At 47.6% G+C, this 13,258-nt stretch overlaps 1 protein-coding gene across 1 annotated transcript in view; it reads left to right on the top strand.

The window, feature by feature from the left end:
• The first annotated feature begins 2,270 nt into the window (after nucleotides 1–2,270).
• lamc2 (laminin, gamma 2) overlaps nucleotides 2,271–13,258 on the top strand; it is a 12,972-nt gene continuing 1,984 nt past the window's right edge. Inside the window, exons 1-18 of the mRNA XM_030401673.1 lie at nucleotides 2,271–2,425; nucleotides 8,108–8,284; nucleotides 8,398–8,518; nucleotides 8,697–8,818; nucleotides 8,941–9,072; nucleotides 9,266–9,455; nucleotides 9,632–9,744; nucleotides 9,867–10,259; nucleotides 10,380–10,613; nucleotides 10,709–10,845; nucleotides 10,969–11,125; nucleotides 11,210–11,415; nucleotides 11,506–11,585; nucleotides 11,679–11,816; nucleotides 11,947–12,091; nucleotides 12,214–12,363; nucleotides 12,671–12,785; nucleotides 12,868–13,064. Of these exons, the coding sequence (XP_030257533.1) occupies nucleotides 2,347–2,425; nucleotides 8,108–8,284; nucleotides 8,398–8,518; nucleotides 8,697–8,818; nucleotides 8,941–9,072; nucleotides 9,266–9,455; nucleotides 9,632–9,744; nucleotides 9,867–10,259; nucleotides 10,380–10,613; nucleotides 10,709–10,845; nucleotides 10,969–11,125; nucleotides 11,210–11,415; nucleotides 11,506–11,585; nucleotides 11,679–11,816; nucleotides 11,947–12,091; nucleotides 12,214–12,363; nucleotides 12,671–12,785; nucleotides 12,868–13,064 (2,886 nt within the window). The 5' untranslated portion in view covers nucleotides 2,271–2,346. The remainder of the gene's footprint in view (nucleotides 2,426–8,107; nucleotides 8,285–8,397; nucleotides 8,519–8,696; nucleotides 8,819–8,940; nucleotides 9,073–9,265; nucleotides 9,456–9,631; nucleotides 9,745–9,866; nucleotides 10,260–10,379; nucleotides 10,614–10,708; nucleotides 10,846–10,968; nucleotides 11,126–11,209; nucleotides 11,416–11,505; nucleotides 11,586–11,678; nucleotides 11,817–11,946; nucleotides 12,092–12,213; nucleotides 12,364–12,670; nucleotides 12,786–12,867; nucleotides 13,065–13,258) is intronic.

Genomic DNA, 13,258 nt, shown 5'->3' with positions numbered 1-13,258 from the left:
TAAAAGAATAAATAAAACCTGAAATCATCGGGAGGATTTTCCTCGATGTGTATTTTAAGTATAAAGACATTATATCATATATTGGACATTTACTATATCATGTATTGTAAGAAGAGCAGTGTCATGAAATCAATAAGTTGATAGGATGAACAGATGCGAGCAGGTTCTGGTTTTGTTCTAAAGACTAAAGCGACCGTGTTCAGGCTGACTGTGGTCCAGTGTGGAGGAGTCAGGAACATTATGGGAATAAAGACGGTGAGAAGTTATTCTGATATAATAAAAGTGTGTTTTCTCCAACTCAACCCATTATTGTTTTTTTCGTAAATGTTCAATTATGTCTGAGATTGTTTTTTAAAGGTTCAGAGACACTTTGACCTCAGCGGAGACACAAGAGTTTACAATACTATATGAAACATTTACACATTAAAGTGTCTGAACTCGACCTTCGTTCTCCATGATGTTCAGTTCTGCTCTCACATCATCACAAACGATTCCAGCGACGTTCCAACAGAAATCCTCTCCTGTCTCTTTAGCTTCCTGGTGCTGGTGCCGGAGGTCCAAACTGTGTGCTGATGGTAAACCATCCCTGGAGCTGTAGAAGAGACTCTCTCAGCTCAGCACAGAGAGTTCTGGTGCCGATCAGCTTGTTTTCTGTTCATCAGATGCAGATCCAACATGGCTGCCTGCTGTGAACACCTCCTCCAGTAACTCACCTCATCCTCTCTCTGTGCTGAGTGTTTTTGTCTGACAGCAGATTTGTGTTTTCACTGATGAAGCTCAACTTTTTATTAAACCTGTAAAATCTGTCAGGAAACCTCAAACTCAGGTGTGCTGGAGTAAAAACAACAGTGTTCCTTCAGGATACACGAGCAAAGTACCAACATGTCCCCGAGTACTCACAGTAACTGAGTAAATGTACTCAGTTACATTCCAGCTTAAAAGTGAACTCAGGGTTGAGAAATGCAGCCAGGTGTTGATAAGGTGTGTGTGTTCAGGGTGTGGTGTTGACACGGCAACAAGAACAGGCCGGGCGTGGCTCTGAGTGTGTGTGTTTGTGTGTGTGTGTGTGTGTGTGTGTGTGTGTGTGTGTGTGTGTGTGTGTGTGTGAGCCCTGCAGCAGTGTTTTTGTGCAGATCAACGGTGGTGAAAGTGTTTGTAACCAGGTACCGACAGGGTGTGTGTGTGACGGGTCATAACGTGTGTGTGAGTAACTGTGACTGTGTGTGTGTGTGTGAGTGTGTGTGAGTGTGTGTGTCTGCGGTGCAGGGTGTGTCTGCGCTCCGTCACAACCTTCGCCTCAGGACACAGTTTAGAGATGGAAACACTCCTCAGCAGGAAGACACACAACCTGAAATCAGAGCCGCCGGCGCTGATTTAGTGTTGGACCTGTGACCACACACACACACACACACACACACACACACACACACACACTCTGTCTGGAGACCAGTGACTCGTGGTTCAGGTGAACTCTGTTATTATTAAGAAATCATGGAATCATTTCGAGGATTCTGATGAATCAGAACTGAAGAGGAGTAAAGTTACATTACTGAAATATTACTCGATTACAATTAAAACTACTGTTATTGAAATAACACTTAATGAAAAGTACAACGACTCTTCTCAGAGTATTAGTTACTTTTAAACTGTTGATGTCTTAATAACAGTGATATAAATATTTGTAATTAGTTACTTCCACTGCTGTTGAGAGTAAATGTGGTGGAAAGTAACTAAATACATGTAGTAGATTACTGTGTGCGTGAGTATAGTTTGTGGTACTTGTACTCTGTGTTTATTCAGTAACAGACAGCGAGCAGAACCTCACATGTTACACATTAACCTCAGCTCCTGAGGACAGACGCGCCCTGCTTTAATGTTTGACGAGGTTTTATTGGTCCAGTCCAGCCGGTTCAGACTGACCCGGGTTCAGCAGCGCTCGGATTAATATAGAGTCTGAATCTGAATATGTTCCACTTCAGGAACAGAGTCCGTCTCTGATCCCAGTCCTGACAAACCTCTTTGTGTCATCAAAATGTAAATATGGTGGAAGATTCCCAGTGACGGTCCAGAACAACGCCCGGGTCTGTCCCAGCACACACACACACACACACACACACACACACACACACACACACACACACACAGTCAGGATATGACTGTGTGTGTGTGTGTGTGTGTGTGTGTGTGTGTGTGTGTGTGAATCACATGTGAGTGTGCGCAGCGTGTTGAGACCTGCAGCAGCAGAGGAGTTAAAAGCAGGCGGTCTGAGGATCCGGACCAGTTCTTGTTCTTGTTGGCGCTCAGACGAGATTCAGTACAGAACAAATCTTTAAGGATTCACACGACATGAAGAGCAGCAGCTGGATTTCACTCTGCGGGCTTCTGACTGCAGTCTGCACCGTCCAGGCCACCTTCACTTATTACTGTAAGTACCTGAAAACCTCCGACACTCACAGCAGAACCAGACACTCACAGCAGAACCTCTGACACTCACAGCAGAACCTCTGACATTCACAGCAGAACCTCTGACACTGACAGCAGAACCTCTGACACTCACAGCAGAACCTCCGACACTGACAGCAGAACCTCTGTTACTGACAGCAGAACCTCTGACATTCACAGCAGAACCTCTGACACTGACAGCAGAACCTCTGTTACTGACAGCAGAACCTCTGACATTCACAGCAGAACCTCTGACACTGACAGCAGAACCTCTGACATTCACAGCAGAACCTCTGACACTGACAGCAGAACCTCTGACACTCACAGCAGAACCTCTGACACTCACAGCAGAACCTCTGACACTCACAGCAGAACCTCTGTTACTGACAGCAGAACCTCTGTTACTGACAGCAGAACCTCTGACACTGACAGCAGAACCTCTGTTACTCACAGCAGAACCAGACATTCACAGCAGAACCTCTGACATTCACAGCAGAACCTCTGACACTGACAGCAGAACCTCTGACACTGACAGCAGTTAGGATGTGTGATGTCACTCAGAGATCAATACATGGATCAGACACTGATTCCACACAGAACTTCAGCAGAACTTCAGGTCTCTGTGTGAAGAGTACTCGAGTAAAAGACTTAAAGTATCTGGTGTTAAATGTACTCAAGTATCAGTGAAGTAACTGGTCATATATTTACGTGTAATCAATGTGTTCATCTGATCGATTAGAAAGTCTGAATGTAATCTGTAAAGTAACTAGTAACTAATGTTATCAGATAAATGCAGTTCAGTGGTTTTATTCTGACTGAACAGAAATATTCTTCCACACACCAGACGTCGTGTGAAGGGAGGCAGAGAGGGGGAGGCTCCGCTGGGTGAGGAGCAGAGAGGGGGAGGCTCCGCTGGGTGAGGAGCAGAGAGGGGGAGGCTCCGCTGGGTGAGGAGCAGAGAGGGGGAGGCTCCGCTGGGTGAGGAGCAGACAGGGGGAGGCTCCGCTGGGTGAGGAGCAGAGAGGGGGAGACACCGCTGGGTGAGGAGCAGAGAGGGGGAGACACCGCTGGGTGAGGCAGCTCCCCTCTCCTCTCCCCCGGGGTGAGGCCTGAGCAGTGAGGGTGAGGCTCCGCTGGGTGAGGCAGCTCCCCTCTCCTCTCCCCCGGGGTGAGGCCTGAGCAGTGAGGGTGAGGCTCCGCTGGGTGAGGCAGCTCCCCTCTCCTCTCCCCCGGGGTGAGGCCTGAGCAGTGAGGGTGAGGCTCCGCTGGGTGAGGCTACGCTGGGTGAGGCAGCTCCCCTCTCCTCCCCCCCGGGGTGAGGAGAGGGGAGCTGCCTCCCCCTGAGGGAGGGAAGTTATTACCTGTCACAGTTACAATGATACGCTGCTGACGAGTGGCGGCTGCAGCTCACCTGTGCTCAGGTAACCGTCAGCGTCAGAGGCTCCTGATACGTTTGACAGAAACAAATCTTAACACTGTAAAAAATGACCAAACCCTCCATCACACTGTTGATCAGCACTGATCGATCTAAACTAATCAATGAATTACAGTTTGAACTTTTTCACATTGTTATTTTTACATGAGAATAACGTGTTTTATTCACAGTCCCAGATTCTTCATGTGATGTCTGTTTTACTGTCAGGTTCTTCAGAACCACATGAAACACATTCACTGAACAGAACCTGATCAGAACAGCTACAGAACTCTCAGCAGCACCATCCAGTGATGGAGTGTAACTAAGTACATTTACTCGAGTACTGTTCATGTGGGTGACTTTCACTTTACCAACGTAATATTTTAACAGCAGCTCTTTACTTTTACTCGAGTATGACTGATGGATATTTTTCACCACACTGGCGTCGTCACGCGTGGAAGAAAGTTCTGGAGAAAGCGGGTCAGTGGACCTTTTATAAATAGATTTATTCTAAAGAACAGTTCCTAAGGTCCAGACTGAACTTCATCCCCGTCTGCTTCAATCAACTCAACTCAACTTTATTTATAAAGCGCTTTAAGCAGCCATAGCTGGGACAAAGTGCTGTACATAAATAGAACATAAAACATAAAAACATAAAAGTTGATATAAAAACAATAAAACAATAAAGATCTTAAAATAATAAAAACAATAAAAACAATAAAACACTAAAACAAGAGCAGAGTCTCATGCTGGGTTGAAAGCCGAAGAATAAAAAATGGACAGTGAGGTGTCTGATGTGCAGCGGGAGGACGTTCCGTAGTTTGGGACCGGCGGTAGAAAAAGCTCTTTCCCCTCTGAGCTTCCACTTGGACCTCGGTACCTCCAGGAGCAGCTGGTCAGCTGACCCGAGGCACCGGGCCGGAGCGTAGGGATGGAGCAGCTCAGAGAGGTAAGGCGGGGCGAGACCATTTAAAGATTTTAAAACAAAAAAGAATCTTAAAATGAGCTCTAAAGTGCACAGGCAGCCAGTGGAGGGAGGCCAGGATGGGAGTAATGTGGTCCAGTTCAGAGGCGAGCAGCAGAGTTCTGGACTAACTGGAGACGTGAGGGAGGACCGGCTGACTCCGAAGTAAAGAGCATCGCAGTCATCCAGCCGGGATGTAATGAAGGCGTGGATTACTGTTTCAAAGTGCTTTTGTGTAAGAGAGGGCTTCACCTTTGCCAGCTGCCTCAGGTGAAAGAAGCTGAACTATTGCACCAATCTGCCGGTCCAGTTTAAAATCACTGTCCATCTTAAAACCCAAGTTTGAGACTGTTGGCTTCATAAAGTGTGTCAAAGGGCCCGAGTAAACAAGAGCTGCTCGGACCAAACATCATCACTTCTCTCTTCTTTTCATTAACTTTTAAAAAGTTCAGTGACGTCCATGCTTTAATGTCTTCAAGACATAATAGAAGTGGTTTCAGAATCCCCTGATTCACCAAATCATTGATTAATAAACCATCTGATATCAGACAGAAACGATCAATAACAACGATTTCACTTTAAATAACGAGATCCTTCATGTTTGTTTGTTTCTCTGGTGAGCTAATGGTCCTCAGCTAACGGCTAGCTAACACAAAGAGCGACCTGACATTTAAACAGAGAAAATGAAGACTGGTGATGATTATTAATTAATCAATTAATTATTTTCTCATGTATGATTTGTATGATGATAAAAACATACAAATCACTGACGTAGTTAATCAGATAATCTGTCGTATTATCAGGTTTCACAGAATCATTTCTGATTTTCTGAGGGAAAAGTTAATTCTCAGATATCTGGAGTTAATCATGAAGTTTAAAGGTGATTGATGAGTTATAAAGTATATTTGTGATCAGGTCACAGCAGGAGGTTTATCTTCAGACACAGTTTCTCCTCCTGATGTCTGAGGATCAACCTGTTACATCAAACTTTCCATGACTGTGAGGTAACAGCTGTCTGTGATGTGACTGCTGGCCGTGTGTTTCTGGTTCCTCAGGTGAAAACACTCCTGTTGTGTTGTGTTGTGTTGTGTTGTGTTTCTGTGTGTGTGTTGTGTTTCTGTGTGTGTGTTGAGGGCTGAATCCTTCCAGACAGACACAAGTTGGAAACTGTCCTATAAAAGCCGTCACAGCTGAGCTCATCGCTGCCGGCGGCGCTCAGGTGAACATTAAGTGTTATCACAGAGTGAGTCACGCTGCATCATGCTCAGCTGAACTCTGAACCGCAGAGACCTGAATCAGACCGCGTCCCAGCGGTCAGACAGGCGAACAAACAGACGCACCTTAAAGTCACCTCACCCTCCGAACGCTTACATTACACATGTGGAGAAATCACACCTCATCAGACCTGCAGAGTCAGACTGACACTGAGGAGCTGAACCAGCAGCCTGAGGAGGTGATTCAGCTTCATCCGGATCCAAACCGTCGAGGCCCGAGGCCGGTGTTAGTCACATTGTTCTTATCGTCAACAAAATCTGATCAGACCCAGAAAACCAGACAGACTTAGTGGCTTTTTTCTCTTTTGATTGAGCTTCCAGTCTTTGTGCTAAGCTAGGCTAAACACATCCCAGACTGGAAACTGAAACTGAGCCCGTCTATCCTCAGTGAACAAGTTAGCCACAAAACTAATGTGTTAGTTGACAATGTTATCTATAGTTTAATATCAAATTTTTAAGAAATTCTGTTTTTAGTTAGCTATGTAGCCCAGCTGTGTTGGTTTGATAATGTTAGCACTTTTATTATTATTCAATTGCTTCAACAAAAAGAAAAACTGAGAAAAACCTTTTCTGTGATAATATCTCTGAGTAAACGTACTGTCTCGTTAGCTACCGAGCTACTTAGCTTGTTACGGCTCAGTGAGGGTCGAGGACCAGCTGACGGAGAACTGGAAACCTTGTTGCTTGTTACCTTCAAAAGTTACATTTGGGTTTAATAACAGCAACTTTTAAAAGATGTTTCAATTCATGTAAAAAACCTTTCAATGAATAAAAACCTGTCGCTTGTTAGCTACATAAGTACTGTATTCGTTCACTAATGCTCTGGTTTAATTGTTTTTATAAAACAGATGAAGAAGAAAAACTTTTCTAAAAATCTCTTTAATAGCCTGAACTTATTGTCTGGTCAGCAACCAAGCTAGTAACTGTAGTACCTGTAGTAACTGTAGTAACTGTAGTAACTGTAGTAACTGTAGTAACTGTAGTACCTGTAGTAACTGTAGTAACTGTAGTAACCTGGTAGCGAGCCAGCTAACGTGCAGCTGCTTCATGCCAGGTAATAGCCGCTAACAGTTAGCTGATGAGCCACAGCAGTTTCATCCTGCGTGTCGTCAGTCCGTCACAGAGCCTCTCACACCAAACTGCGTGTCAGGAGATTCATTTCTCTCATTCAGATATACTCAAGTCAAAGTTTAAAGTCACACAATATTTATCTAAGACATGTATTTGCTCCATCAGCCGTCCTGCAGGTTGATTCAGGCCCCTGATTCAGTTTCCCTCCCTGTCATTATGTAACTTCACCTCTACAGGCTTCACAGCTCTTTGCTGCAGCAGCAACAAGTAGCAGCCTGTTGATGGTGAATTTAAATGAAGCTTTTATGGATGAAGTTTCCTCAGATCTCTGCAGGCAGACGAGGCGTTGGCTGTGTGGGTGGATCTGTGCGTGATGATTTGTCTGCAGCTCTCTGAGATCTGTGAACAAACCGCAGATCACACGAGACGCCTCAACCTCTGTAAACATCTGTAATGCTGGTTAAACCTCAGCGGGCTCTTCAGGAAACCAACACTCTGGTTTTTACGAGTTACTTCTGCTCAGCTTTTCATTTTCAGCTCCTGAACTGCTTCCACTGTCAGAGTAAATCACCTGGATATCGTTTACATTGTGACTGATCAACATGCAGCCTGCAGCTGAAACTCACCTACACACAGCAGCTCATATTTTTCAGTTCATGTGTTGTGTTGTATATAGTATTGTGTTAAAAAGAGTTTGAAATCATATGACTGTATCTATATACTCAATGTATTCACCTTAGAGCAGAGAAAATTATAAAAGCTACAACTTAATTATCTGAATGAATAAAAGACGATTGTAACAGAGTCGTAATCGACTGAACAGCTGCCATGAAAAAAACTAAAAACAATCCAGAACAATATTTAAAACTCTGAAAATACCTCAAAACATCGACAACCAGTTTCTGCAACAACCTCAATTAATAAACGTGATTCCTCCTGCAGCTATTTCGCGTTGCGACTGCAACGGGAGGTCTCGATACTGCCTGCGGGACGCCTGGGGTCTGCACTGCGTGGACTGCCAGGGAAACACCGAGGGACGACACTGCGAACGCTGCAAGGACGGCTTCTACCTGAAGGGGGCGGGACTGAGCTGCTCACGCTGCAGCTGCAACCCCACAGGTGAGGAACCATGACATACACCTGTCCTAAAGACACACCCACTGGTTTGAAAAGGGAAACTGTTCAGTGTTATGTTGAAGCTCGGACTTCTCATCGTGTTTCCTTCCCTTCAGGATCCGTCGGCGCCACATGTGACAGCAGGGGGCGCTGCAGCTGCAGAGACGGAGTCACCGGAGACAAATGCAACCGCTGCCCGGACGGATCGCAGATCGGACCGAACGGCTGCACGCAAAGGTGAAGAAACACAGACGCCTTCAAATGATCTCATTTACATCAGCTGCTCGTTAATGAAACAACACTTCAACTCCTCTCAGCTCGTTAACTGCAGCTTTAACTGACACTTCAGCTCCTTTCAGTGTTGGGTTCTTCCAGTTGTGTGTCTGACTTCCTGTTGATTGTTGTGTTTTTCCAGCCGTCAGCCCAGACAGGATTCTGGGAGTTTGACCTCGCCGTGTTTCTGTTACGGACACAGCAGCAGTTGTTCTGCGCGGTCCGGTTACTCCGTCCACAGCATCACCTCCACCTTCACAGACGGTAACCTTTCACCGCTTTCCTTCAGAATAAAAGATACCCTAACAATTTCAGTAGTGGACAGTAGATCCTGGGTTGAATTTCAAAATAAAAGTGTGATGTGATGGACTGTGTTGTATTTGCAGGTCCGGAGGGTTGGAGGGCGGCGACAGCACAGGGCGCTACGCCTGATGACGTCCACTTCCGCTGGTCGCCGAAACACCAGGACCTGGAGGTGATCTCCAAGAACAGCCTGCCACTTTACCTGTACGCCCCAGGTGAGAACAAACCCCGCCTACTTATTCTTCCTCCTATTATCTGCTCTTTCTTTTTATTTCTTTCTTACTGTCTTTAATTTCCCCCGTCTTTTTCACGTTCTTGGTTTCCTTTCCTTTCCTTTCCTTTCCTGTCCGGTCCGGTCCAGTCCGGTCCCGTCTTGTCCTGACCAGGTGTGTCTCTCCTCTCCTGCAGCTCCTTACCTGGGGAACCAGTTGCTGAGTTATGGTCAGAACTTGTCCTTCTCCCTCCGTCTGGACCGCGGCGTTCGACACCCATCCACCAATGATGTGATCCTGGAAGGAGCCGGTCAACGAGTCTCGGCCTCGCTGGGCGACCTGCGGTCCATCGTCCCCTGTGGACAGAAGCTCAAATACAGTTTCAGGTCAGACAATAACTCAGGTCAGAACATTCTTGTCTGTCACAGTTGAGGGAACCCGATTCAGTATCCAGAACAAGTAGAAGCTGAAGAACCCTGGTGTGTGGCAGGACTGATATGATCCCAGCGGCTCAGTTTGTGTTGTGAAGTTTGAAATCGTATATTCTGTCTCTTCTGAACAGACTGGACGAGCAGCCTGACAGCAGGTGGAGGCCTCGGATCTCTTCCCTCCAGTTCCAGAAGCTTCTACAGAACCTCACCGCCATCAAGATCCGGGCAACATTTGGTGAAAATGGTGAGCTTCAGCAGTCGCACGCAGCTCCTTCATTTTTATTTTTCAGAATGAGCTCCATCACCAGCTGCTGTCTGATTCTTGAATATTTGGAGGTTGATCTTTATTGATTGTTGTCTGTTCAGGGCGCGGTTACCTTGACAACGTGCAGCTAGTGTCGGCTCGCCGTGGCGATGGTGTCCCGGCCCGTTGGGTTCAGACCTGCAGCTGCCCACCAGGATATGAGGGCGAGTTCTGCGAGCAATGCTCAGCTGGTTTCAAACGAAGGACTCCTGCTGACGGAGCCTTCAGCCCCTGTGAGCCCTGCAGCTGCAGAGGAGGCAGCTGTGACCCGCAGACCGGAGACTGTTACTCTGCTGACCAGACCACCGGAGAGACGAGCTGCCCCGACGGGTCGTACCGTGACCCGTGGCAGCCTCGTACCTGTGTGAAGTGTCCCTGTCCGGAGGGAGTGTCCTGCTCGCTGGCTGACGGATCGCTGCTACCACGTTGTGACGGCTGTCCAACCGGGACCACTGGTAGGTGTCAGGTCATCAGGTTACATGAGATGTGATTAGTTGATGAAACAGCTTACTGTTACTGATATCAAAGTCTCAATAATCACAATATGATGATAAAGTGTTTGTATGGTCCTTCAGGTCCTCGCTGTGACGTCTGTAAGGAGGGTTTCTACGGTGAACCGCCACGTGGCGACACTTTGCCGCAGTCCTGTCAGCCCTGCGAATGTAACGGCCACATCGACGTCAGAGTGGCGGGAAGCTGCGATCGCCGCAGCGGCCAATGTCTGAAGTGTCTGAACAACACGAAGGGTTGGAACTGTGAGGACTGTGAGCGAGGGTTCTACCACAGCCGAGCCACCGACGCCTGCAAACGTAAGAACGACATCACACACACGTAATTTAAGATGTAAAGGACGAAAGACTTCAAGGTTATTAACAGTTGTTTCCCGTCTTGTTTTGTGGACCAGCATGTGCCTGTGACGCTCAGGGATCTGAGTCCCAGCAGTGCGATGATTCGGGTCGCTGTCGGTGCAGACCGGGCTTCGAGGGTCTCAAGTGCCAACGGTCCAACTGTCCCGCCTGTTTCAACCCCATCAAGTCAAAGGTAGAGCTGTGAAACTGAGCCATCACATTAATAACTTCAATAACATGAACTCACCATGTTAACATGTGACATTAGGGAACCAGACAACCGCTGTAGTGAGTTTGTTGAACGTGTTTGTTTCAGATGGAGGCTTACGCTGCCAAACTGAAGGAGCTGGAGACTCTGTTCTTAAACATGGACGGAGACTTGAAGCCAGCCAACACTGCTGAGATCGAGGCTGCGCTGAGCGCCACCAAGAGGCTGGTGGACAAACTGCAGGACGACACCAACCAGCTCGCAGGTAAGGAAGCACTTCCTGATCTTTCATGACACGTATGATGACAACATTACCTGAAAATGACTTCACACCTCCTGTATCCAATAGGATTGGAGAAGAGCCTGCAGGGTCGTCTGTCGTCTATCAGCAGGAGTCAGCTGGCCGAGGGGCAGGAGATCCAAAACATGGCCAACGCAGCGGACGACATCAAACAACAACAGCAGACGTACAAGACGAAGGTGGCGGAGGTTCAGACTCTGATGGAGGAGATGAAACGCAAACTGGACGAGGCCAAGGCTGACCTCAGAGCAGCTGTAAGACGATGTGATGCTGTCGTTCTAACATTGACATCAGACTGTCTGATGTGTTCCCGCTGACTTTACTTTTCTCTCCTTCCCTGTCAGGAGGTTCCTCTCGGAGACGCTCCCGTGGGCTCAAACGTCCTCTCCCCTCTGGTGGACACAGCGATGAGTCTGGCTGATAAGTGAGTCCAACATGTTCTCTTCATGTGCTGCAGTTTATTGAGGAACTGACAACAGGTCCGTTACATCGTGTTTGCTGTCTCTCTGTCCTGCAGACACCAGTCGACGGCCAATGATGTGGAGCGAACTGCCACCGATGCGCTGAGTGACTCGCAGAAGAGTCTGGCTCTGGTCCGAAACCTCATGAACAAAGAGAACAAAGTCAAAGAGCTGATCGGAGACCTGAAAACCACGTGAGTCGCTTCTGTCAGTCTGTATGCTGAGAGGATTAAAACCTGTTTCCTGACTGATGAACATAAATGATCTGGTCGTATAGTTCAATAATCCAGGAGACTGTGACTGATGACGTCTGTGTGTGTTCAGGTATGATCAGACTTCAGCCCGGGTGAAGGGTTTGGAGAACCAGGCTTCCCGACTGAGCGGCGAGGCAAGAGACGAGAGCAAAATGGCGGACGGCATGCTGAAAGACATCGCCAGCATGGAGCGAGGAATCCCACCGTCCCTGAAGGTAACTGGAGGGTTAAATTTAAAGTTCACCTGTAAAGAGTCTTGACTGAAGGAAACTATCATGAGAAAGTTCTTCAAGTTCTGTTCAGTCTCTCACCTTCTGCCTTCTCCCATCATGCTCAGGAGGCGGCGGACACCATGCTCTCCAAGTTGGGCGGTCTGAGTGGTGCAGTGGACGAGAACATCTCAGGCTTCCGGACGCTGCAGGACGGCGTGCAGCGAGACAAGGCCGCCACGGAGGACCTGCTGGCGAAGGGCAAGCTCGCCCAACAGGTACTGAAGGATTATGGGAATCTAGTCCAGGCCTGTTAGCTAACTATTAGTAATCCAGCTAACTTGTGTCCTGTTTTTGTAGACTACCCTTATGTGTTGCCTGTTAGCTAGCATGTTAGCTGATTGCTCTCCAGCCGCAGTAGCATCCACATGTCGTCACTATGTCAAAAAACAATCATCACATTTGTGTCGTCCAGTCTGCAGAAGTAAACACACAGACGCTTCGATGTGTGCAGAGCCTCATTAGTCAGAGTTTTGTTGTGGAGTTGTCTCACAGTACGTTGGTGTTCATGTGATCTGTCTGCAGGACGCCAAGAAGCTAGTGGACCGAGTTGACGTCGCCAAGGCCGACACTGAAGCTGCTCTGAACCGCATCAACAGCAACACCGAGGAGCTGGACGACGCCCTGAACACCCTGAAAGGTAAACAGACCGTCTGAAGAGACTCTTCGTTTTCTCTGAAACCTCCAAAAGCTCCAGACTGACTCCTCGACTTCTTCCGCAGGGTTCGATCAACAGATCGCCAACGGCAAACTTCTGGCTGACGCCGCCATCAAGCGTCTTCCCGGCATCAACGCCACCATCCAGCAGGCCGTCAGCAACAACAAAGAGACGCTGTTCGTCGTGGGAGACGTTTCCAACAACTACAACAAAGCACTGGAAACCATCAACCTGCTGGAGAACCAGCTCAACAGTCTGGAGGTAACCACCAATCATCACCACTCTTATAAACCAACCAGAGTTAGAAGAGAAGATGGATCCCAGTTTCGTTTTCTGGGTCCAACAACCTGTAAAAAGCCTGTTTCTGAATCATAGTATGAGTGTCGCAGCCTGCAGGGGTCGGCGGTGGAGCTGCAGCCGTGTGGTTCTGGCTCCACCTGGTGGCTGCTCACAGT

This window comes from Sparus aurata, chromosome 21, assembly GCF_900880675.1.
Source record: "Sparus aurata chromosome 21, fSpaAur1.1, whole genome shotgun sequence".
Taxonomy (NCBI): domain Eukaryota; kingdom Metazoa; phylum Chordata; class Actinopteri; order Spariformes; family Sparidae; genus Sparus; species Sparus aurata.
This window is presented reverse-complemented; position numbering and strand designations above follow the sequence as displayed.